General features: G+C 55.1%; 1 protein-coding gene across 3 annotated transcripts; it reads left to right on the top strand.

Annotated features, from left to right (window-relative positions):
- Positions 1-274: 274 nt before the first annotated feature.
- Positions 275-25,404, top strand: NOTCH4 (notch receptor 4). Of its 3 annotated transcripts, none has more exons than XM_047795035.1 (30): positions 275-496; positions 1,292-1,373; positions 1,545-1,837; positions 3,914-4,261; positions 4,363-4,485; positions 4,595-4,831; positions 4,927-5,082; positions 5,655-5,849; positions 7,496-7,609; positions 9,536-9,649; positions 9,736-9,858; positions 10,706-10,865; positions 11,101-11,246; positions 11,507-11,659; positions 11,991-12,108; positions 12,298-12,385; positions 12,734-12,887; positions 14,304-14,488; positions 17,187-17,439; positions 17,690-17,802; positions 18,645-19,168; positions 19,742-20,125; positions 20,236-20,405; positions 21,174-21,393; positions 21,577-21,658; positions 21,753-21,891; positions 22,656-22,951; positions 23,164-23,311; positions 23,825-23,922; positions 24,119-25,404. In XM_047795035.1, exons 1-30 carry the CDS (start codon positions 427-429, stop codon positions 24,809-24,811), a joined length of 5,979 nt encoding a protein of 1,992 aa, XP_047650991.1. In that variant the 5' UTR covers positions 275-426; the 3' UTR covers positions 24,812-25,404. The 3 variants fall into 3 exon arrangements, with proteins under 3 accessions (XP_047650991.1, XP_047650992.1, XP_047650990.1); XM_047795036.1 differs by having other exon boundaries at positions 20,236-20,411; positions 21,577-21,649; XM_047795034.1 differs by having other exon boundaries at positions 20,236-20,411.
- Positions 25,405-25,532: the final 128 nt, after the last annotated feature.

Here is a 25,532-nt window from a genome sequence, read left to right as displayed (position 1 = left end):
ATCACCCTAGGCCTCTGTTCCCAGGTCCTGCCCCACCCCTCCAGGGCAGGAGGAGAAAGGAGAGACCTTGTCAACCGGAGAAGGGGCTGGACCGCTCCCAGAGCCCCCACCTGCCCAGCTCTCCCCTTCTACCACCTGCTCCAGCCAGGCTGTCCTTCTTCCTCGCCAGCTCCCCAGGGGTTGTCAAGGACAGGAGGCCCCTCCCTCATCCCCCTCAATGTTCCTCCACTCCCCACCCCCCAGCACTAGGGTGTCCAGGACATTGTGTGACTCAGGAAACAGCTCAGACGTGAGGTTCGCTGCTTGCCGAGGAAGAGGAAGAAAGGGCCTTGGAGCAGAGGAGGTGGTTGTTGCCTCGGGGAGGGCTCTGGGGGTCCCGGCTGGAGGAGGCAGAGGGCGTCCGGGCTGGGGGGCAGGAGCTCTGGAATGCGGCCCCCTTCACTGCTGCTACCTCCGCTGCTGCTCCTGCTGTGTCGGCCTGTCGTCCAGTCTAGAGGTGAGGCGTGGGGAGGGAGAGGTGAGGGGACCCATCTTCCTCAGGAGGATGTCCGGTGGGTTGAGGACAGAGGGCCGAGACCCAGGCTTTGAGGCCACACTGGAGGAGGAGCTTCTCAGCCCCCACATGGGGCAGCCGGCAGGGAGAGATGGCTCTGCCCCTGCAGCGACACAGACCAAGGTTACCGGCCTTGCGCCAGGCGTGGTGACCGTAGGGGGGGATGGGTGGGAGAGTGCCCACCCCCACGGAGAACCCGGTTGGCCCTGGAGCTAGGGGACAGCGTGCTCTTGCAATCATGTTTAGGAAGACAAGAAAAAGAGTGACCACCTGCTAGGGGAAGAGATAAGAGGGCATCAGGAGATGGAGACATGGGAAGGGAAGGTCAAGGGCCCAGCAAGTCCCTTTCCCAGTCCAACTGTCCCTACCCCCACCCCCCACGGCTCAGTACTGGGCCCTTCCGGGAGGAAATCCCTTCAATGTTTCAGCCATTCACCTCCCTGGAGTCCCCTCAGCCCCCCTCCTGATCCCTGTTGTCTTGCTTCCGAGGGATAGAGCCTGAAGCTGGACTTGGGAGGCCAGAGAATAAACAGGAAAGGAGGGGTGGGAATTAGTAACTCAGAGCCTGGGATCTAGGGTCTGGGGAGCCAGCTCCACGTGGGGACAAGGAGCGGGGTATAAAGGCAATGGGGTTCAGAGCACATGCATGAGGCCACGCCAGCAGGTCCCCCCGGAGCCTCCAGAGGAGGAAAAGTGGAGTGTGGTGCCCCCCCATCTCATCCTCATCTCCATCCCTAGGGCTGCAGTGTGGGAGTTTCCCAGGACCCTGTGCCAACGGAGGCACCTGCCTGAGCCCACCTCAGGGGCAAGGGACCTGCCAGTGAGTGTACCTCGTGGGAGTGGGAGAAAGGGAGTTGGGGGCAGGAAGAGGTGAGAAGAAAGGAGAATGGGAGGAGGTGAAGCGGATAGTGGGAAACAAAAGAAGGCAAAGGAGGGAGAGAGGAGGCAGAGGGGCCAGAACGTGAGTTCTCCTCTCTCCTCCCCTGTCCAGGTGTGCCCCTGGCTTCCTGGGAGAGACGTGCCAGTTTCCTGACCCCTGCCAGGATGCCCAGCTCTGCCAGAACGGGGGCAGCTGCCAAGCCCTGCTTCCCACCCTTCCTGGCTCCACCAGCCCTCCCTCTCCCTTGACCCCCAGCTTCTTCTGCACCTGCCCCTCTGGCTTCACTGGCGAGAGGTGCCAGGCCCAGGTCAAGGACCCCTGCTCTTCCTTCTGTTCCAAAATGGGCCGCTGCCACATCGAGGCCTCGGGCCGCCCGCGGTGCACCTGCATGCCGGGGTGGACAGGTGAGTGCTGATGGGAGTGGGGAGGAAGGGACAAAGGCAAGGGCGACAGGCTGGGCTATGGGGTAGGAATGACGGAACTGGAGCCTGAGAGAGTTGGAGTCCTCACAGGGCAGAGGGCATGAGAACCAACAAGCCAGGTCTTGGCGATTCATCTACCTGAGATTGACTTTCACTGGTAGGGTGGCGCTGATTGTTAAAATGTTGTATTTCTGGGAGTTCCCATGGTGGCTCAGCAGGTTAAGAACCTGACTAGTATCCATGAGGATGTGGGTTCAACCCCTGGACTCTCTCAGTGGGTTAAGGATCTGCATTACCATGGCTGTGACTTAGGCTGGCAGCTGCAGCTTTGATTCAACCCCTAGCCAGGGAACTTCCATATGCCACAGATGTGGCCTAAAAAGAAAAAAAAATAAAATAAAACAAAACGCTGTATTTCCAAATGCTAGCTGGTAAATAGCTACTGCCACAGCCCCCTTAGCACACCACCCTGACCCCTTTCCCAGCTTCCTCAAGCTCCCCTCGACCCAGTAACTAGAGGGTTAATGCCTAGCACAGCAGGGGACCTCCAGGACTGAGCACGCTGAGCTTCTGAACCACCTCTATTCTGAGAGCTAGGAGCCCATCGTGTCACCTGGGAAGACTGCGGAGGGAGAGGTGTGGTGGGGGTGGGAGCACCTGACCCAGATGGAGGGAGGGATGCTCATCCCAGGACCCTGGGGCAAGAGAGCAGGGCACATGATGGGCAGGGTGTGCTCCCCAGAGGATGTGGCAGGGTGCGTGGACAGAGCTGGGAGGCCCTGGAGAGAAACGCCCCGCAGCTTCCAACTGGGATGGAAAGGGCTGGATGCGGAGCAAGGCCACGTGGGAAGAAAAGGCGTGGTGCCTCCAGGAAGCGTGGACTAGAGCCCCGGCTTCTCACCCTTGGGCAGGCACAGCAGTCATCTGGAAAGCCTTAAAAAGCCTGGTGCTCCAGTCCCAGAGAGCCTGATTTAGAGGCTCTGGGGTGGGCCCAGGGCATGGAGATTTTAACTGACCAGGTGGTTCTGTGGAAACTGAGCCCGAGACTGGATGTGAGAGACCAGGGTTGACTAGAAGGATGGTTCGTGGCAACTTGGGTTGTGCTTCAGGGAAGAGGCTCTGGACAACACCCTCCTCAGCTTGCTCACCAGCTCTGCCACTGACCAGACATGTGACCATGCAAAGGCGTTTAAGCTGTCTGGGTCGTCTGTTGTCAGCTGACGTCCACACTTCATAAGGGTGTTGCACGGAGGACGAGGGTCGATGCTCGGGAAGTACTTACTTAGCTCAGTACTGGCTGCCCCGCCTCACGGCTGCCATGCTCATTGGTGCATTTGACCATGAAGTGAGTCTCCCTACCGATACCCCGACCATCACACCCACCTAAAGATCAGGACATGCGGACGAGAGAGGCAAGACGACTGGCCGAGGGTGCACAGCCACGCACAGCAAGGGGCTAAGTCTCCCGCTTGCAGAGGCTGCACGTTTCTCACCTCCCAACCAAGGTCACCACTGAAGGGACCCTGTGTCCCAGATTTTCCCAGGCAGGGCCTATTTGCAAGACTGTCATCAAAGCTACATGTCCCGTTTTCTGTTTGAAAAATGCAGTCACTTTCCCAAGAAAGGCTAAAAGTAAGGGTCACAGGAACAGAGCAGAGGGAGTATGGAGGGAAAGAAAGGAAATATGGAAATGAGACGGAGGTCCTCTGTTGTGGTTCAGTGGGTTAAGAATCACATGAGAAGGCCATATCCATTAGATCTCGGGTTCCATCCCTGGCCTTGCTCAGTGGGTTAAGGATCTGGCATCGCCGTGAGCTGTGGTGTAGGTTGCAGACACGGCTTTGGTCCCGCGTTACTGTGGCTGTGCTGTAGGCCCACAGCTGCAGCTCTGTCCCCTAGCCTAGGAACGTGCATATGCCGCAGGTGCGGCCTTAAAAAGAAAAAAAAACAAAAACAAAAAAATAAAGACAGTGATAACCCAGAATGAGAGCTGGGCCGTCTCAGAGGAGCTGGAATTTGCACAGTGCTAGAAATGGCCCCCTCTCTCCTCTGCCTCAGGTGAGCAGTGCCAGCATCGGGACTTCTGCTCAGCCAACCCCTGCGTCAATGGAGGGGTGTGTCTGGCCACATACCCTCAGATCCAGTGCCACTGCCCACCCGGCTTCGAGGGCCACACCTGCGAACATGATGTCAACGAATGTTTCCTGAACCCGGGACCCTGCCCCAAGGGCACCTCCTGCTATAACACTCTGGGGTCCTTCCAATGTCTCTGCCCCGTGGGGCGGGACGGTCCCCGCTGTGAGCTCCAGCCAGGACCCTGCCCCCCCAGGGGCTGTCTCAATGGAGGCACCTGCCAACTGGTTCCAGGGAGAGATTCCACCTTCCACCTCTGCCTGTGTCCCCCAGGTACGTCCTCACAGGGGTCTTCCTGCAGCCCCTCTCTCTCTGGGCATGGAGCTTGTCCCCCAGGGGTTGCCCTCCCTCAGCTGATCACATGAACCTGTCAGGTTTCACAGGCGCAAGCTGTGAGGTGAACCCAGACGACTGTGTCGGGCACCAGTGTCAGAACGGGGGCATCTGCCAGGATGGGCTGGGCACCCACACCTGCCTCTGCCCAGAGGCCTGGACAGGTGAGACATTTAAGCTAGGCCCATGGCACCAGTGGCCCAGGTGGTCAGCCCCTGGCCTCCGCTCCTCTGAGGCCCCAGCTCTAGCACCTGTCGCCTTCCACCCCCGCAGGCTGGGATTGCTCTGAAGATGTGGACGAATGTGAGGCTCAGGGTGTCCCTCGCTGCAGAAACGGGGGGACCTGCCAGAACTCAGCAGGCAGCTTCCACTGCGTGTGTGTGAGCGGTTGGGGAGGCACCGACTGCGAGGAGAACCTGGACGACTGCGCTGCTGCCACCTGTGCGCCAGGATCCACCTGCATTGACCGCGTGGGCTCCTTCTCTTGCCTCTGCCCCCCTGGCCGCACAGGTGTGACGCGCAGGGCACAGGGAGGCGGGAGGCAGAGATGGCGCATGAGCCAAGTACCTGAGAGCCTCCCCCTCCCCACCCACCCTGCCCTCCAGGCCTCCTGTGCCACATGGAGGACATGTGTCTGAGCCAGCCGTGCCATGGGGAAGCCCAGTGCAGCACCAACCCCCTGACGGGCTCCACCCTCTGCCTGTGTCAGCCTGGCTACACGGGGCCCACCTGCCACCAGGACCTGGACGAGTGTCAGATGGGTGAGGCACCCCCCCCCCCGTTAGACCCTCTCTGAGCCCCCAGTCAGCTCTGCAAACTGGTTCTCAGATTAAAAACAGAAATGTCTCAGAGTTCCCGTTGTGGTTCAGCGGGTTAAGAACCTGTCTAGTATCCATGAGGATGTAGGTCAATGCGGGTTCGATCCCTGGCCCCGCTCAGTGGGTTAAGGATCCAGTGTTGCCATGCTGCAGTGTAGGTCGCAGACCTGGCTCAGATCCTGCATTGCTGTGGCTGTGGCATAGGCCGGCAGCTGTAGCTCTGATTCGACCCCTAGCCTGGGAACTTCTATATGCTGCAGGTGCAGTCCTAAAAAAAAAAGAAAAGAAAAAGAAACGTCTCTTTTTCCTGAATTTGTCCAAGTGTGGCATCTCTTCCACACATGCCAGTGCTCAGGCCTCCAGGCCCCATTTCATCTTTCTCCTTCTTGAAGACACAAACCCTGTCCCCACTTATGGGGCCATCGGCCACAAACCCATCACACTTCCCCTGCCAGTCTGGCCTCCTAGCTATGCCCCCCGGCCCCTGTGGACTCCTGGCTCTCCTCTCCTCCCAGCCCAGCAAGGCCCCAGTCCCTGTGAACATGGCGGCTCCTGCCTCAACACACCCGGCTCCTTTGAGTGCCTCTGTCCCCCTGGCTACACGGGATCCCGCTGCGAGGCCGACCACAATGAGTGCCTGTCCCAGCCCTGCCACCCCGGCAGCACCTGCCTGGACTTGCTCGCCACCTTCCACTGCCTCTGCCCACCAGGTACCAGCTGAATGGGGCCTCGAGTAGAGGAGATGGGGGGGCAGGGGGGATGACTAATCCTGACCCCACCAGGCATGACCCCTCCAGAGCATAGATAGCCTCAGGCCAGTTGGGGTCCGTCACCAAAGAAGACTTCTCCTCTCCCCACCCGGAGATGTAAACCCTGGGAAGCCAATGCTCCCTAAGAGAAGGGCTGCCATAGACAAGTAGTGAGGTTGTGCACTGCTCAACTCTGGGGGGAGAAGGAAGCATTCATTTCACAGTATCAGAGAGTGCACAACCTGGTCCACTGTACAGAGGCCCATCAAGGGAACGCAGAGCAGCAGTTAATAAACTTTACCACTTGCAGCCTCTGCATGTGCCAACTCAGAATGTCTCCCCTAAACACAGAAACTCCTCTATAGAGATCAAGAGTAACCCTTTAAAATCCCAAAAGGTGAGAGCTCCCTTTGTGGCTCAGTGGGTTAAGAACCCGACTAGTATCCATGAGGATGCAGGTACGATCCCTGGCCTTGCTCAGTGGGTTAAGGATCTGGTGTTGCCATAAGCTGTGGGGTAGGTTGGCAGCTGCAGCTCCAATACGACCCCTAGCCTGGGAATGTCCATACGCTGCAGGTGCAGCCCTAAAAAGAAAAAAATGTATATATATCCCAAGTGTCCATGTGCTTGAATTAGGTACAACAGGAAAAGCAAGGCTGCACTTACCTACAAGTTAGTGTTAAGAGAGGAAACATCTCCCCACAGCGACAGTGATGGAGCCAATATCAGGGAACTGAATGAAACCTGAAAAATAATAGCTTGCTTTGTGTTGGGCACTGCCTGAGCATCTCACATGCATTATCTTATCTTTACAACAACCCTATAAGGTCAGCATTGTTACTATGCCCATTTTATAAATGAAGAAACTGAGGCTCAGAGAGGTTAAGTGACTTGTCCAAGGTTGCCCAGCTAATAGGTGGCAGAGCCAGGCTTCAAATTCAGGGCTTTGATAGTTTTAACCACTACCCCATACAGTCTTCCTAAGCTGAGCAGCATCCAAGGAAAAGTGCTGAGAAAATTATCCAGAATCTAAGAGACAGGGTTGTAGACATCAAGGCGCTTCAGAGGCAAGAGGGAGGCAGCCAAGGTCCAGAGGCTGATCCAGCTTCAGTTCAGAGTGAGACAGTGGAGACCAAGATGAGCCCAAAGAAACAACTTCTCAAATACCCTTCAACTCCCCACCCTGGGGACCCCTGGTGTCCCTGGCACAGAGGCCTACCCAGGTAGGACAAGAGGAGTGAATCATTTTCAGGCAGATACGCATTTGTCACATTGTTACCTGGGGCACCTCCAGGCTGACCAGCCCTCCTGCATGAGCCCCGCCTTCAGTGCACAGAGGAATGGCCTCCACAGGCACCTGCCAGGAGCCCTCCCCCAGGTCCCAGCAGGCACCCTGCTCCCTGAGCTCTCCCATCTGAAGGGCAGGCACAGCACAGCATCAGGACCACACACAGATTGCACCCTTGGAGGGGCTGCCTGATGGGCGACAGGGCAGGACAGGGACAGGGCTGGCTCTAGAACCCTGGTCTCCTGGGCAGAAGGGGTGATCAGCCAAGGCAAGGCTGGCCTGGCTGAGCTCGTCCCTGACTGTAGCCCCACATCCTCAGGCTTAGAGGGGCGGCTCTGTGAGGTGGAGACCGATGAGTGTGCCTCCGCCCCTTGCCTGAACCAGGCTGACTGCCACGACCTGCCCAACGGCTTCCGGTGTGTCTGCCAGCCTGGTGAGTGCCGATCCCACTCCAGCCCCCTAGCCCCCAGGCCTCTGGGCCCTTGCAACTCATGCCTGGCAATCACCCATGGCCTTTTGAAGGTCCCTCTAGCCTGGCCAACGAGTCTCATGTTTCTCCAGCTCCTTCTCTGCTCTCCAAACTCTCTTCTGTTCCATCCCCCGAATCTTCCTTTGCTTCCTCACCCACCCTCCTCTGTGTCCAGCCAAACCACCCAAACGTCCCCTCCTCTCCAGCCCTCCATCAGTCCTCTGCAGCTCTCCCTGCCTGCTGGGTCCCAGGCTGGTCTTGGCACGGCTTGCCACGGATGCAGGGAAAGTTGCCCCAGATCTTCCTTGTCCAGTTTCATGGGACATCCCTCTGTTCCCTGCTAGGATAATAGCTGGTGTCTATTGGATATTTACTCCAGGCCAGGCACTTGGCCATGAACTTTTCAGGCATTGGCTCTTTTAATCCTCTCCATGGTACCATGAGGCTGGTCCCATTATCATTCCCCTTTTCCAGAGGAAGCAAGTGGGGGCTAGAGAAGGTGAGTGGCTTGCCCACAGCCACACAGCTGGCAGGTAGCCAAGCTTCATCTTTTCTGCATCACCCTCCTGTCATCTCCACCTGCTCCAAGTGTCTCCTTCCCTGGTGAGGGGAAGGGCCAGGACTTGTATTTATTCTTTTGATAAAATGTATTTTTCAGGAGTTTCCATTGTGGCGCAGCGGAAACGAATCCGACTAGTAACCATGAGGTTGTGGGTTTGATCCCTGGCCTCGCTCAGTGGGTTAAGGATCCAGCATTGCCGTGAGCTGTGGTGTAGGTCTCAGACATGGCTCGGATCCTGCATTGCTGTGGCTGTGGTGTAGACCAGCAGTTGTAGCTCCAGTTCAACCCCTAGCCTGGGAACTTCCACATGCTGTGGGTGGGGCCCTAAAAAGCAAAAAAATAAAAAATAAATAAATAAATAAAAATTTAAAAATTTATTTTCAGCCTTAGTACACAAACCCAGGCATGCCTTATTTATGTGAAGATTAAAGCCATCAAGTTATGCTCCATTACATCCCGAAATCCAAACCCCTATTTGAGAAGCCCCCAAATTGGTGCTTTCATTATATAATGATACCTTTGGGCAAACCCCCAAACCAAACCATTGGAAACAAGATTCTCTCCCTTGCAATTTGTAGCAACTTTATTTCTGTATTTGTAAAAAGAAAGCTGAGTACCAGTGTTAACTCATAATTTCTGGTTCAAATCCATGAAGTCATGTCTGTAAAGCTCAAACACTTGTAACAAACTCCCTAAAATCTAGAGAAAGTCAAAAAAAAGGAGCTTCGTCAGGATTCCCGTTGTTGTCAGCGGGTCACAAACCCCACTAGCATCCATGAGGAGGCAGGTTTAATTCCTGGCCTTGCTCAGCAGGTTAAGGATCTGGCGTTGCTGTGGCTGTGGTGAAGGCTGGCAGCTGTAGCTCCCATTCGACCCCTAGCCTGGGAACCTCCGTATGCTGCAGGTGTCAATTCCTGGCCTCACTCAGCTGGTTAAGGATCTGGCGTTGCTGTGGCTGTGATGAAGGCTGGCAGCTGTAGCTCCCATTCGACCCCTAGCCTGGGAACCTCCGTATGCTGCAGGTGTCAATTCCTGGCCTCGCTCAGCTGGTTAAGGATCTGGCGTTGCTGTGGCTGTGGTGAAGGCTGGCAGCTGTAGCTCCCATTCGACCCCTAGCCTGGGAACCTCCGTATGCTGCAGGTGTCAATTCCTGGCCTCGCTCAGCAGGTTAAGGATCTGGCGTTGCTGTGGCTGTGGTGAAGGCTGGCAGCTGTAGCTCCCATTCGACCCCTAGCCTGGGAACCTCCGTATGCTGCAGGTGTGGCCTTAAAAAAAAAAAAAAAAGAAGACCTTTGTCATCCCTCCCCACTTACTTCCTGCCCGACCAGGATTCACAGGCCCCCGATGTGAGGAGGACATCAATGAGTGCAGAAGCTCTCCCTGTGCCAACGGTGGGCAGTGCCAGGACCAGCCTGGATCCTTCCACTGCGAGTGTCTCCCAGGTAAACTGGGGCTCAAACACTGGAGGTGAGAGTGAGGACGGGGGCAGATGTCCATGCAGGTCCCTGACCCTTTGGTTGTGCCATAGGCTTTGAAGGCCCACGCTGTCAGACTGAGGTGGACGAGTGTCTGAGTAGCCCGTGCCCCTCTGGAGCCAGCTGCCTTGATCTCCCAGGAGCTTTCCTTTGCCTCTGCCCCTCTGGCTTCACAGGTTAGCAGGAGGGAGGAAGGACATTAAAAGAACCGGGGGGATGTTTGAATCCATTTGGAGTAGAATAGAGATCTTTGATGGGTGTTTGAGGATTGGAATGTGAGATGAGAATGAGAATGGAATACTTTAAACTTATGCAGTGCAAAACTTGAACAACTGTACAGGAGCTGAGGGCAAGTGTTATTGTAGGGCCGACACTGGACCCAAAGTGAATGGTGTGATTGGGGATCGCAAACAGAGCATGGGGTTCAAAGTCAAGCCATTCATTTGCTTATTTAGTAAACATTTGTTAAGTGCCTGTTATGACAGACACAAAATTGAGTAAGAGTTGTTATCCTCAAGAGGCTTTAAACCTAGTGCAGAGACCGACAATTCTATCATTGATGATGGCCCAGAGACGCGCTCTGAGAGAGGAATGCACAGGATCCCACAGGAACACGAAGAACCGACCAACCCAGATAATAGAGATGAGAAGGTTTCACAGAGGAGGTGATAGTTAAACTCAATCTTGACTAAGAGTTTGTCAAGATAAAATGCTAGAGAGCATCTTTTAGCTGCAGATATCAGCATGTGCAAAAGCATGGAGGGAAGAAAAGCACACTCCACTTAAGGGACAGTAGGACACCCCACTTAGGGTGCAACGAGGCAAAGGTGAGAAATGCACCCTTGTAGGAAGGTCCTGTCATGCGGGACCACGCGGGTCATTCTGAGGAAGTTAGTCTCCTGCGGCAACAGGGAGCCACAGAACAGGTTCATGGGGAGTGAACAAGTTATGCATAAGTGGCCTTCGGCCCCATAAAGGAAGAGAAGGACACTGGTTTCTCTCTGACCCATCTCCCCACTGTAGGTCATCTCTGTGAATCTCCCCTGTGTGCTCCCAACCTGTGCCAGTCCAAGCAAAAATGCCAGGATCAGGAGGACAAGGCCCACTGCCTCTGCCCCGATGGAAGCCCTGGCTGTGCCCCTGCTGAAGACAACTGCACCTGCCATCATGGACACTGTCAGAGGTAACATCTTCCAGGCCCTCCCTATTAATAGTCTCCTCTGGGTCCTCCTCAGCTAGGGCAGGAGAAGACAGCCAATAAGGGGTGAGTCTGCAGGAAATTACCAATCGGAACTAGGAAGAAGATGGCCAAGTCCTGAGGTCACGACCAATAGGAGAGCTTGACTAATGAGTGTTATCCAGTGAGGGGAGAGAAAAATATAAGAAGAGAAAACCCTCCCCTTTCTCTTTCTGACCAGATCCTCATGTGTGTGTGATGTGGGTTGGACAGGACCAGAGTGTGACGCAGAGCTGGGCGGCTGCATCTCCACACCCTGTGCCCATGGGGGGACCTGCCACCCCCAGCCCTTTGGCTACAACTGCACCTGCCCCACAGGCTACACAGGTGAGGCCATCCCTAAGCCATATGTGCTAAACTAAGGACAAGGAGAGTGGAGACAAGTGTCCAGAACTCTGGGTCTCAGTCACCAAGAAGAACTGGGCTTGGGCTCCAGGGGACGGAGGTGATGTGCGGGAGGTGGTGGGAAAAGAAAAGATGTTGGAAGGGGGAGAACAGTGGGGATGGGATGAGGAAGGGAAGGAAAGGGATGGGGAAGAGGAGAGAAAAGACGATTCACTTTCTCAGACCCAACCCCCTTCCCCCAGGGCCCACTTGCAGCGAGGAGGTAACAGCTTGTCACTCAGCGCCCTGTCTCAATGGTGGTTCCTGTAGCCCCAGCCCTGGGGGCTACTCCTGCACCTGCCCTCTGAGCCACACCGGGCTCCGCTGCCAGACCAGCATTGACCACTGTGCCTCTGGTGAGCACCCGCCATGTCCTGGGGCTGGGCCACAGGAGGCTGGAGAAACTGGTCAGGGTATCTTTGTGGCATATTTTTTTTTTTAATTGACTGGGGTCTCCCTGGTAGCTCAGCAGATTAAGGATCTGGCATTGTCACTGCAGTGGCTCAGGTCATTGCCGCGGCACAGGTTCAAGCCCTGGTCCGAGAACTCCCGAATGCCATGGGCGTGGCTAAAAAAATTGACTTGAGTTGTTTCGGTGGGGAAGTGGGCAGGGAGGCCATGTGTGGTGTGTTGGAGGTCCCAGGCCAGGTTACAGGCAAGGAACCCCTCACAGCCTCCTCTCTCCAGCACCGTGCCTCAATGGGGGCACCTGTGTGAACAGGCCCGGCGCCCCCTCCTGCCTCTGTGCCCCGGGCTTCCAGGGCCCACGCTGTGAGGGAAGGGTCCATCCCAGCTGCGCAGACAGGTGAGCAGGGCGCAAAGACCCCTGGAGGAAGGGAGGGAGCCCTTCCCGCACTTCTTGCCCACCTCTTCTGGGGCTCCACGCTGCCTCTCACCCCCATACCCTTTCACTCTGTGCCCCCCGCCTCCCCCACACACGCTCCCTCTCCTCATCTCTCGGACCCTCTCCTTCAGTGCCCTGTCTCTCATCCAGCCCCTGCAGGAACAAGGCGACCTGCCAAGACGGCCCTCAGGGTCCCCGCTGCCTCTGCCCACCCGGCTACACAGGAGGCAGCTGCCAGGTGAGAGGCACTGAGCCAGGTGTGCTGAGGAGGGAGGTGGCTGGAGAGCTTGAGTGAGATGGCCTCAGGGATTAGAAGGTGGCAGCAGAGACGCTCAGGAGAGGTTCGGAAGTCTAGGAGCTGAGGTCTAACTTCAGGCTCCTATGGAGTTGAAGGACTGAAAGGATTTCTGATCCCAGCAACTGTTCTGGGATGTGGGATCAAAGGAAACCAGGAAGGGTAACCTGGTCCCATACCCTGGAGGAGAGAGTTTGAGAGGCAAGGGGTTTTGAGGAGCTGGCAGAGGACCACGTCTGGGCTGGGGACCCTGATGCTCTCTTCTGCTTCCTGCTCCCTCCTGACCCTCAGACGCTGATGGACTTCTGTGCCCAGAAGCCCTGTCCACGCAATTCCCGCTGCCTCCAGACGGGGCCCTCCTACCAATGCCTGTGCCTCCAGGGATGGACTGGGCCTCTCTGCAACCTTCCGCTGTCCTCCTGCCAGAAGGCGGCTCTGAGCCAAGGTACCCACCTGGGAGCTGATGAAGAGCAAAAGGGTGTCCTCCTCAGAGCTCCCATTGTGGCTCAGTGTAACGCACCAACTAGCATCCATGAGGACAAGGGTTTGATCCTTGACCCTGCTCAGTGTGTTAAGGATCTGGCATTGCCGTGAGGCGTGGTGTAGGTCACAGACGTGGCTCGGATCCCATGTTGCTGTGGCTGTGCTACAGACTGGCAGCTGCAGCTCTGATTCAACCCCTAGCCTGGGAACTTCCATATGCCGCAAGTGTAGCCTAAAAAAATGAGCGGGTGGCCTCCTCTACCCCACCCCTAAGGACATCCACACACAACATTTGGCCAAACAACCAAGTAAGAGTCAAAGCAACACAGACCAACCAGTTATTGACGCTGCAACTCAACACCCAGGACAGCCTAACACAACTCAACTCCCAGCGCCACATTCAGCACAACTTAAGCAACACTACCCAGCTCAGTTCACGAGACTCCAGTTTAATACAACCACCAGGGACATAATCCAGTGATCCGGTGTGAAACAACTCAGCACCGTCATTATCATCATAACTCAAATAGGGTGGACCCCATTCACCCAACTGCACTTGACACACTGTTCTATGCCACGCTCACTTGGATGTTATGCCAGCCCCCTTGTAAACGAACACCCTCCTTGTGCAAATAAGTTTCAATACAAGAAGAAGCAGGAAAGAGACAATTATGGGATCAGGAGTCACAGTGAGAGAACCTCAGAGGATGCAAAACCCAGGGGACAGGCCGGCCATTGGTTGAGCCTCATTTCCACACCTGAAGTTTCTCTTTAAGTGCTTTCTTGCTCAAGACTTGTCTTGGTTTTCATTTTTGTTTGAGACTTCTTGAAAGCTAAGAATATAGGAGTTCTCTGGTGGCTCGGTGGGTTAAAGATCCAGCATGGTCTGGATCTTGTGGCTCAGGTTCGAATCCTGGCCGGGGTACTTCTGCCAGGGCATGGCCAAAAAAAATTAAATTTAAAAAATAAAGCTAAGAATACAGTTGCTTATAATGCCCTGATAAGCCAAATAAAGGTATTTCTCTCCATTCTGACAAAACAGGAAGGAGGGGGGAGCTTGATGATTTAACCTCCTCGGCACCAGCAGTTACTGACTCCTCAGGGCCCGAGTGGCCTCCACATTCCCCAGGAATGTTAGGGGCCCCCACAGACCTCTCTGCTCAGTGTCTGGGGCTCCTGACTGTCCTTCCACCTCACTTAGTTTTCTTTTCTGTCTTTTTTTTTTTTTTTTTGGCCACACCCACAGCATGCAGAAGTTTCTGGGCCAGAGATTGAACCCAAGCCACAGCAGGACCACACTGCATCCTTAACCCACTGAGCCACAAGGGATCTCCCTACCTACTTAGATTTATCAATCCCTGTTTGTTTCTCTTTCCAGGCACAGAAGTCTCTTCCCTGTGCCAGAACGGAGGCATCTGCGTTGACAACGGCCCCTCCTATTTCTGCCACTGTCCCCCTGGGTTCCAAGGTAGCATGTGCCAGGACAGGGTGAACCCGTGTGAGTCCAGGCCCTGCCAGCATGGAGCCACCTGCGTGGCCCAACCCAATGGTTACCTCTGCCAGGTGAGAGGGTCCAGAGGAGGCGAGGGAAGACGAAGTTGGGCTGGACGTGGGAAACAGTAGTCATGGGGCAGAAAGCAGGGGAAGGGGCATTTTCCTTTCATTTACCCCACACACCCAACCAACCACCAGGCCATGCTATATCACCTCCTAAATATTTCTCAACTCTGTCCCTGCACCTTCACCCTCATCCCACTGCCTTAGTCCAGGTCTTTGTATTCCGCCTGGACCCCTGCTTCTACCTCCTGTTGTCCCGGCCTCCACACTTGTCCTCCTAAAGCTTCAGCCTCTACTCCACCTCCAGGGTGCTCTGTTGAAAATATTAAGCTGGAGTTCCCATCGTGGCTCAGCTGGTTAAGAACCCGACTAGTATCCACGAGGATGCGGGTTCAATCCCTGGCCTTTCTAGATGGGTTAAGGATCCAGCATTGCCGCGAGCTGTGGTGTAGGTCACAGACTTGGCTTGGATCCAAGATTGCTGTGGCTGCCCGTAGACCAGAAGCTGCAGCTCCAGTTCAACCCCTAGCCTGGGAACTTCCATGTGCCATAGGTGCAGCTCTAAAAAAAAAAAAGAAAAAAAAAGAAAAGAAAATATTAAGCTGACTTATGTCACTCCCCTGCTGAAAACCCTTCAGTGGCTGCCCACCTCCTTCACAATCAAGTCCAAAGTCCTGCATGACCCCAAGCCCCCGCCTGCCTCTCAGGCCTCATCTCTCCCCTACCCACCTCCCACCCTTCTCCCACAATACAAAACTGCTGCTGGCTTCGCTACACCCCATTTAGGCTCTTTGGTGGCTTTGCCCACCCCTCTTCTGCTGGATGGTACCCAGGAAGCACCTGTCTCAGTAAATTCTCTCTAACTTTTCTCCAGACTGGGTTAGTGGTGAAAAGTTCTCCTTGGTGGTTCAGGTCACTGAGCAGGACAGGGAGGCAGCTGGGATTCGTGTCCAAGCAACATGATCCCTTACTCACAACCATGACTTTGGAGAGAAGGCATGAGGCAGATCCCCTCACTCCCCTCTTTCTTTAACTTTTAAATTTTATTTTGTGGAGTTCCCTGGTGGCTCATTGGGTTAAGGGTCTGGCATTATCACTACAGTTTCATGGGTCAATACTATGGCACAAGTTTGATCCCTGGCCCGGGTACTTCCAGATGCCACAGGTTTGGCAAAAACGGGGGGGGGGGTGGATTTTTATTTTTTAACTTTTTATTACGAGCATTTTCAAACACACACCAAAGTAGTATACTGATTACTAGTGAACCCCATGCACCCATTTCTCAGCTCTGCTTTCTCTTTCATGAAACTCCTTCCTCAGAAGTTTCCAAAACACTTCTGTCATCTGCCTCTCCCAGCCCCCTGGCCACTCCTCAGACTCTTCCCCCCACCCCTGCCCCACACCCAAAGCATATGGAAGTTCCTAGGCCAAGGATCAAACCTGTGCCACAGCAGTGACCTGAGCCATGGCAGTGACAACTGCCAGTCCTTCACCTACTTCACCACAGGGGAACTCTACTCCTCAGAATCTTTGTGAATCCCTTTTTCTCCAACTTTCTGAAGCCTTCCTGGTACCCATTCTTGCATGCTCTCCTTCCTCCTGCAAAAACTTGGCGTGTGGTACAGTCCTCATCAATGACCCTTCCCTCACTAGCAAAATAAGAAAAAAATCAGAAAAAAAGAAGTTCTGGTTGTGGCTCAGCAGGCTAAAAACCTGACAGTGTCTCTAGTATGCAAGTTTGATCCCTGGTCTCACTCAGTGGGTTAAGGATCCAATGTTTCTACAAGCAGCAGCACGGGTCACAGATGTGGCTCTGATCTTGCTGTGGCTATGGTGCAGCCTGGCAGTTGCAGCTCCAATTCAACCCATAAAACTTTTTTTTTTAGCTCAAAGAATTTTATTACATTTATAGTTGTACAACAATCATCACAAGCCAATTTTATAGCATTTCCATCCCTAGACCCCCAGCCCGTCCCCCCACCCCTAAAACTTCTATATGCCGCAGGTGCAGCTGTAAAGAGAAAAAAATATCAGAAAATGGTTAAGGGCATCAGTTATGGAGTCATAGGTTTGCACTGACTCCCAGCCCTGCCACCCACCAGCAGTGTGGCTTATGCAAGTCACTTTATCTTTAAAGGAATCAGTTTCCTTTTCTGTAAAGTGAGAATCAAATGAGACGATCCATATAGAGGGTTGTTAGGAGGGTTTTGTGAGATTATGTGTATATATCATGCAATAAACGCTGTCTCTCCTCTGGTTGACTGAGAACTTTGTGGAAGCAGAATGAGTTCTCATTTTGCCTGTATTCCTAGAGCCTAAGAAGGTGCCTGCACAAAGCAGGCATTCAATAAATACCTATAAGCTAATAAAGCATGGCAGAGCCCAGGGGGTGTGTGGTTGGGGGAGGAAGGTTTTTATCAAAAACTGTGCTGTATTTAGAGGCAACGTATCATAGAGACAGTTTGGGATGGGAAGGGATTAAGCTGTGTGTTATTGAACAACTGTGTATCCTGGGAAGTTGAGATTAAAGGGTTCAGCTACACGTGGCTGTGATGGATGGTGAGTTGAGTGATGCTTTGAGCTGGAAGGTGGGGTGCTAGGCAGACCTTGAGCTGGGTCTTGAGCTGGGTCCTGAGCTGGGTCCCCTTGAGTCCCAGCATGGGCTCATTTACTGGTTCCCTGTCTAACCCTCTTTGCCTGCAAGTGTGCACCAGGCTACAGTGGACAGAACTGCTCAGAGGAACCTGATGCTTGTCAGTCCCAGCCCTGTCACAACCATGGAACCTGCACCCCCAAGCCTGGAGGCTTCCACTGTGCCTGTCCTCCGGGCTTTGTGGGGCTGCGCTGTGAGGGGGACGTGGATGAGTGTCTGGACCGGCCCTGTCACCCCACAGGCACTGCAGCCTGCCACTCTCTGGCCAATGCCTTCTACTGCCAGTGTCTGCCTGGACACACAGGTGAGGCCTGGGAGAAGGGGCGCCGGCATCTCTGGGCACAGCTGAATTGACCATGGAAACCCAGACAGTCCCCACCCACAGGGCAGCCTCACCATCTGGTCCATCCCGCTGCCTCCACGCCCCACCCCAGAGAATATGCCCCACTGTCCCTTTGCCTGGGCAGCTAGTGCTGGGCTGAGTCCCAGGAATGAGCTGGGAAGAAGGCAGCGACTGAAGCAGAGTGCCACGTTTAATCCCACCCCCACCGCAGGCCAGTGGTGTGAAGTGGAGACAGACCCCTGCCAGAGCCAGCCCTGCTCCCACGGAGGGTCTTGTGAGACCACAGCGGGACCACCCCCAGGATACACCTGCCACTGCCCCCAGGTAAGCGACCGCAAAGCTGCTCTCTCTGTTGCCCCCAATGCTGATGTAAGCTGAGGATGCCTGAGCCAGGAACCTGGGGGAGCGCGGGTGCGAGAATCACTGGAGAAGCCATCACAGGTCCAAGCGGCAAGGGGCTCTCAGGAGCAGTCGTGGGAAAGGCAGGATCAGGTGGTGGCATGAGTGGAATTTTCAGAAATCATGGGCATTGTCTAAAGGAAAGCCGCTAAGGTCAAGCTGGGTGACCATGGATAAGTTATTTTAATTCTGTGTATTTGTTTATGGACCTCAGATGCACGAAACTGAGCTACTCTTAAGCCTTGGTTCATGACACACTAGCAAACAAACTGGTTTATGCACAACCTTCATTTATTTTATTATCCTTACAAAATAAAACACCCATGAGCCTAATCCAAGAATTATAATATTAACAATAACTTTCATATACTTATGAAATTATAAGGGGCACTCTATCCTGTGCCCCTTCCAGAGAAAGAAAAAGTATATAATCCTATCTCCAGGATTAAGATAATATAGTATTAGTTCAATTACTCTTACTCTAGTACAGTTTAGCCTTCCTGGACTTGTATCACGATGCTACGATTCACCCATATTGTGTACAGCTGCGGTTCATCCTTTTTCACCGCTGTATACTATATCATTGTGTGGGGAAAAACCATGGAATGGGGTTTCAATGTCTGTAAAATGAACTTGATGTTCTCTGAGGCCCCCTCCTGATATGTGAATCTAGGACCTTCTGAGTTATCTTAACCCAGGGGTTTGCTTGAGGGGAAGTGGGAAGACTAACACCAGGTCCTTCCCCAATCTCTCTCCTCCTCTCGCAGGGTTTTGAAGGCCCCACCTGCAGCCACAGAGCCCCCTCCTGCGGCCTCCACCACTGCCACCACGGAGGCCTTTGTCTGCCCTCCCCCAAGCCTGGATTCCCACCACGCTGTGCCTGCCTCAATGGCTATGGGGGCCCTGACTGCCTGACTCCACCCGCCCCTCCCGGCTGCGGCCCTCCTTCTCCATGCCTACACAATGGCAGCTGCTCAGAGACCCCGGGGCTGGGGGGTCCTGGCTTTCGATGCTCCTGCCCGCCCAGCTCCCCAGGGCCCCGGTGTCAGAGGCCCGGAGCAAAGGGATGCGAGGGCAGAGGTGGAGATGGGACCTGTGATGCTGGCTGCAGCGGCCCAGGAGGAAATTGGGATGGAGGGGACTGCTCCCTGGGGGTCCCGGACCCCTGGAAGGGCTGCCCCTCCCACTCCCGGTGCTGGCTTCTCTTCCGGGATGGGCAGTGTCACCCTCAGTGTGACTCTGAAGAGTGTCTGTTTGATGGCTATGACTGCGAGACTCCTCCAACCTGCACGTGAGCCTGAAACCCTGACCTGGGTTGCGGGGGCGAGGGTTGGGGGCGGGCAGGGTGAGGCAGGAGAAAGGACATGGGTGTCTCTGATCCAGTGTGACCACAGCGTCAAGCTCCAGGGAGTTTCCACCATAATCACCACTGCTAGGTAGGGGTATAAGATGGTAGAATCCAACCAAAGGAATGGGGCAACATGAATATTTAATGTGGGGTCCAAGAAAGAGGGCACTCCCTCTGCCCGGGCTCCCCTTCAGCCATGGGAGCTCTGGCCTCAAGCTTCCCTAAGCCCTGTTGCCATGGAGTACCTCCCCTAGCAACCAGCATCCCTGAGAAAAAGGGCTCACAGGTAGACAGAGAGCTTGGAGGGTAAGGAGAGGGATGATCTTAGGAAACATGAGTGTCAGCAGACATCGGGAGTCTGGACTACCTACCATCCAGGGACTAAGCCCACTGCTTCAGAGCCATCCCCACTTAGCAACCAGAGTCCTAGAAGCTGAGGCATACCGGGAATCCTCTCCAGGAGGAGGGGGTCAGGTTCCTTTTGGGGTCCTGAGCTCCCATCTCCTCACCCCACAGTCCAGCCTATGACCAGTACTGCCGAGATCACTTCCACAATGGACACTGCGAGAAGGGCTGCAACACCGCAGAATGTGGCTGGGATGGGGGTGACTGCAGGCCCGAAGATGGGGGTTCAGAATGGGGGCCGTCCCTGGCCCTGCTGGTGGTGCTGAGCCCCGCAACCCTGGACCAGCAGCTGCTTGCCCTGGCCCGGGCACTCTCCCTGACTCTGAGGGTAGGGCTCTGGGTGAGGAAGGACAGTGATGGCAGGGACATGGTGTACCCCTATCCTGGAGCCCAGGCTGAAGAGGAGCTAGGAGGGACCCCAGACCCCTCTCATCAGGAGAGAGCAGCCCCGCAGACACAGCCTGTGGGCAAGGAGACGGACTCCCTCAGCACCGGGTAAGAAGGCTGGGGGGCCTGGGGCCAGGGAGCAGACACTAGTGTTTTAACTGGCAGAGGGAAGGGAGCCAGGGACCAACACAGGGGTCTCTGGGCCACCTCCCCCACAGGTTTGTCGTGGTGATGGGTGTGGATTTGTCCCGCTGTGGCCCTGACCACCCTGCATCCCGCTGTCCCTGGGACCCTGGGCTCCTGCTCCGCTTCCTGGCTGCCATGGCGGCAGTGGGGGCCCTGGAGCCCCTCCTGCCAGGACCCCTGCTGGCTGCCCACCCTCGTGCAGGTACCGGTAGGTGACCTCATCATTTCCCCAGCGTTGCTCCCAGGCCAGCTTTCATGCCAGCAACCCGCAATGGAGGTCAAATGAAACAGAATCACTGGGACCCCCAAATGTTCCTTATGGAGACTTACCATTGTTAATCTTCTCTTGCTAGATCCCCCTCATGGCCCATTTGCTCTTCAGTCTCCTTCTTTGTTTCCCTAAGTATGTTATTCTAAATTCTATCATAGGCTCATTGGAAACGAACCACCGACTATCTGCGAAGATGCGGGTTCGATCCTGGCCTCGCTCAGTGGGTTAAGGATCCAGTGTTGCCGTGAGCTGTGGTGTAGGTGGCAGATGCAGCTCAGATCTGGCATTGCTGTGGCTGTGGCATAGGCCAGCAGCTGCTGCTCAGATTTGACCCCTACCCTGTAACTTCCATATGCTGTACCTGCAGTCCTAAAAAGAAAAATAAATAGACCTCCCACAAACCTTAGGTTCTGGTCTATTCTCTCCAGACCAAGAGTATCCAATCATCCCCATATCTCATGTTCGCAGCACATGAGAGAAAAATAACTCTTATACAGCCCTTGCTATGTGCCAGGCCTAAGTGTTTTGCAGTATTCTTTAGTCCTCCCACCAACCCCATGAGGCAAGTGCTATTATTATTCCCATTTTACAGTTGAGGAAGCTGAGGCCAAAAGAGGTTACTTGCACTTGCCCAAAGGTCTCACAGGAGGACCCGCCCAGCCTCACCAGGAACAACCTCTTGTGTGTCTCTTCCTCCAGCGCCCCCTGCCAACCAGCTCCCCTGGCCTGTACTGTGCTCACCGGTGGCCGGGGTGCTTCTCCTGGCCCTCGGAGCTCTTCTCGTCCTCCAGCTCATCCGCCGACGGCGCCGAGAGCATGGGGCCCTCTGGCTGCCCCCTGGCTTCACCCGAAAGCCTCGGTCTCAGGCAGTTCCCCGCCGTCGCCGGCCCCCACTAGGAGAGGACAGCATCGGCCTCAAGTGAGAGTGAGAAAGAACTGGGGCTCAGGGAGGGGACTCTTTCCTGTGGAGATACATGTAATCAGAAGCAGTAAGAAGAGATGCTGTTGCAGAAGCTGAAGACAGAGGAAGGGGCGGGGGGTAGGAAGACTGCTGGGACTCTTAGGGACCCTGAAGGTCCTCTCCCCACCCACCCCCTTCCAGGGCACTGAAACCAGAGGCAGAAGTTGATGAGGACGGAGTTGTGATGTGCTCGGGCCCCGAGGAAGGAGAGGAGGTGGGCCAGGTGAAAGCACTGGAGCAGAAATGGTCCCAAAGTGATGGACGGGTTGAAGGAAGGTGTCAGTGCTCCTTCACTGACCCTTGCTCTGATCCCCCAGGCTGAAGAAATGGCCTCACCCTCCAAGTGCCAGCTCTGGCCTCTGAGTGCCGACTGTCAGGAGCTCCCCCAGGCAGCCATGCTGACTCCTCCCCAAGATTCGGAGGTGGATATCCCTGATGTGGACACCCGTGGACCTGGTACGTGAGCCAACCCAGACCGAGAAAAAGAAAACTCCCTTTGACCCGTTTAGAATCAGAAGTTCCTTTGACATCAGAATTGAAGAAACTAGTGAGTGCTTCAGAACCCTCATTTTCAAAGTGTGGTCCTCAGGCAGAAGGATCAGCATCACCAGGGAAAGTGATAAAAATGTAAATTCTCAGGTTCCACTCCAGAGCGACTGATTCAGAAATTCAAAATATTAGGGACTCTATGTTTTAACAAGCCCTGCAGGTGACTCTGATCCAGGACTCAAATATGAGAACCACTGCCCTAGAATGTCAGCATATTAAGGCCTGCTGTTTCCTTTTACAAATGAGGAAAATTGAAGCCTAGAGAAAAGTAGAAAAGACACTTAACTAAAGCCACACAAAATCAAGAGCCCAAGCTGGGCTTCCTGACAGCTCGGGCTCTAATTCTCCCTGAGCCTCCATGTTCTCCCCCTTTTCATATATATTATATATATATAATATATATATATATATATATATATATATATATTATATATATCCCCCAGGCTGTGTTATACACACACACACATTTTTTATTAATGGATGGCTGTGCCACAGGGACCTATGCTGCAACTGCAACATTGGATCCTTTAACCCACTGATTGAACCCATACCTCCCCAGTGACCTGAGCTGCTTAAGTCTGATTCTTAACCCACTACACTACAGCAGAAACTCCCCCAGTTATGTCCTTTTGATTGACTTGTCTCTCATTCCTCATGTCTCTCACTCACAGATGGAGTGACACCCCTGATGTCAGCAGTCTGCTGTGGGGGAGTGGAGTCCAGGACCTATCAGGAGACATGGTTGGGAAGCCCTGAGCCCTGGGAACCTCTGCTGGGTGGCGGGGCTTGTCCCCAGGTTCACACCGTGGGCACTGGGGAGACCCCCCTGCACCTGGCTGCCCGATTCTCCCGGCCAACCGCTGCCCGCCGCCTTCTTGAAGCGGGAGCCAACCCCAACCAGCCAGATCGGGCAGGGCGAACCCCCCTTCACACTGCTGTGGCTGCTGATGCTCGCGAGGTTTGCCAGGTCAGTGTGCACAGGGGTTGCTAAAGGAAACGGGGCTAACTTGCAAGAAAACCTGGGCAAAAGCATCCTATAGGCTTTGGCAAAGAGGAAGGTGATATGGGATTGGGGACTGAGAGAGAAACAAGAACAGGTGACCGAATATGGATTGGGAGGCTTCAGCAGTGTGAGTCCAGATAAACCAGGGGTCACTGGCCCTCTCTGGCGCCCCCCAGCTCTTACTCCGAAGCAGACAGACTGCCGTGGATGCACGGACAGAGGATGGGACTACAGCCCTGATGTTGGCCGCCAGGCTGGCTGTTGAAGACCTGGTTGAAGAACTGATTGCAGCCCGAGCAGATGTGGGGGCCAGGGATAAATGGGGTATGGATCTGGATAGATGTAGTTCTATAAAGAAGTTGAGAAAATGAAATGTGAGAAAAGATGCAAAAAAGGAGGCGCAGCATAGGGACCAACTAGAGGTTGGGGCCTTCCCTCCCACCCTGCTCTCAGGGTAGTAAATCTACGGTGAGGTAGCAGTACCACGTAGCACCTGAGTCTCCCCAGTTCGTCTCAAAAACGCAGACCTGCCCTAACACACGGAGAACTAGCTTGGGGGAAGAGTGTCTGTGAGTAGGGGGAGGGGTCTCGTGGGAGGGAGGTGGTCTGCCGGTCCCACCGACCCCAGAACAATGCCCCATTGTCCCTCCCGCGCGCCGGTGACGTCACTGAGGCAACGCTTCCTGCAGGCCGGCGGTCACCCGGGCAACGCTTCCGCCTTTGAGGGACCCGGCGGGCCGAGTAGCCCTTCCCCCAAGACTAGAATCCGTGGGAAACAGGAACCCAGGCGTCTGGCCCCCAGCATCGGGGTAACAACCTCCTACGTCGTCCCCTTAGGAAAAACCGCGTTGCACTGGGCCGCCGCCGTGAACAACTCCCGGGCCGCCCGTTCCCTTCTCCAGGCCGGAGCCGATAAAGACGCACAGGACGGCAGGGTTAGACCGGGTAGCGGGCACCCCCACAATAAAACGCACGCGCAAGAGAGGTGCCAAGCGCGCGAACTCAGAAAAACCTGAAGGGGAGGGGGGGAGAGGTCCAGCGGTCAAGTAAGACGGCCCGGCCTGTGGGCGTGGCCTTCCCTGACCTCGAACCCCCCCCCCCTCCACCCCCTGGCTGTTTCCTCCCGCGCAGGAGCAGACGCCGCTGTTCCTGGCTGCCCGAGAAGGGGCGGTGGAGGTGGCCCAGCTATTGCTGGGGCAGGGAGCCGCCCGAGGGCTGCGGGACCAGGCCGGGCTAACACCGGGAGACATCGCCCGCCAGCGAAACCACTGGGATCTGCTGACGCTGCTGGAGGGGGCGGGGCCACCGGAGGCGCGTCACAAAGCCACGCCGGGCCGCGGGGTCGGGACCTTCCAGCGCGCGCGGACGGCGTCGGGAAGCGTGCTCCCGCGTGGGGGCGGGGCTCTGCCGCGCTGCCGGACGCTGTCAGCCGGAGCCTGTCCCCAAGCCCGGACTTTGTCCGTAGACTTGGCCGCGCATGGGGGCGGGGCCTATTCGCACGGCCGAAGCCTATCGAAAGGAGGAGCAGGAGGAGGCCCGCCCCTCCGCGGCCGTAGGTTTTCTGCAGGCATGCGCGGGCCCCGGCCCCACCCAGCAATAGTGCGAGGAAGATCCGGGGTCACGGCCGGGAGCGGGGGTGTGGCCTCAGCCGATCACTGGCCCTGCGATTGGGTGGCCTTAGACGCCTGCGGCCCCGCCTCCAGCACTCCAATCCCGCCTCCTTGCCTCACTCCGTCCCCGGAGCGGGCATCCCCTCAAGTTGCCTGGGGTCCCCCAGCCCACCAAGTAATACCCTTAAATGCAGGAGGCGAGGGTCAAAAATGAAAGGCTACGTGGCAGGGAAGGATTCCAAAAGTGAATACTCATACAAGCAGTCTGGAAGACCTCCAGATTTTAAGCCTCAGAAGTGAGGGCTTATAAGTGTAGCGTCCCTCCTAAAATAAGTGTTTGCTACACTGTCTCCCACGTGGAGAAACTGCAGCCCTGGAAAGAGGGTTTAGGGTGCTGGGATGAAGCAGACCCAGCCTCTCTCAGAAAACAAGGGTGAAGTGTTACAGGAGGATGGGGTGGAATGGGAGGAGAACCCCTGAACTGGAACCAAGAACTGCAGACAGAATGTAACATGTTCTTTGCTGTATATATACGGTTCCCAAAGGGAGCCTCTATTGCCTGTAGCCCCCACTACCCCCAAATGGCTGACAAATATTTATTGAGCATCTAGTGTGTGCCAGGCACTGTTTGGGTGCTGAAGGAAAGGCCCAGGGTCACTCCAGCTGATGACTCCTTTCGTTTTCCCCACCTTACCGTACCCCCAAACAAACCACCACAGGGATGAAGTGCCACTCTTCTAGCCACCACTATCTCTATTTAAGAACCCCAAATGTGTCACCCCATAATAAAGCTGATTTGAAGTCTTACCTTTTTTGGAGGGGTTGTGGAGTGGAAAAAATATGGGATTGACTGCATAAACTTGTCAGAATTTTGTGTCCTGGGTTCAACATTTGGATGGATACTTTGAGTCTAGTTTTAAGAGCAAGAATCAATA

Source organism: Phacochoerus africanus, chromosome 9, assembly GCF_016906955.1.
Source record: "Phacochoerus africanus isolate WHEZ1 chromosome 9, ROS_Pafr_v1, whole genome shotgun sequence".
NCBI classification, from domain to species: Eukaryota; Metazoa; Chordata; class Mammalia; order Artiodactyla; family Suidae; genus Phacochoerus; species Phacochoerus africanus.
Note: the sequence above shows the minus strand (reverse complement) of the source record. Positions and strands in the feature narration are given on the sequence as shown.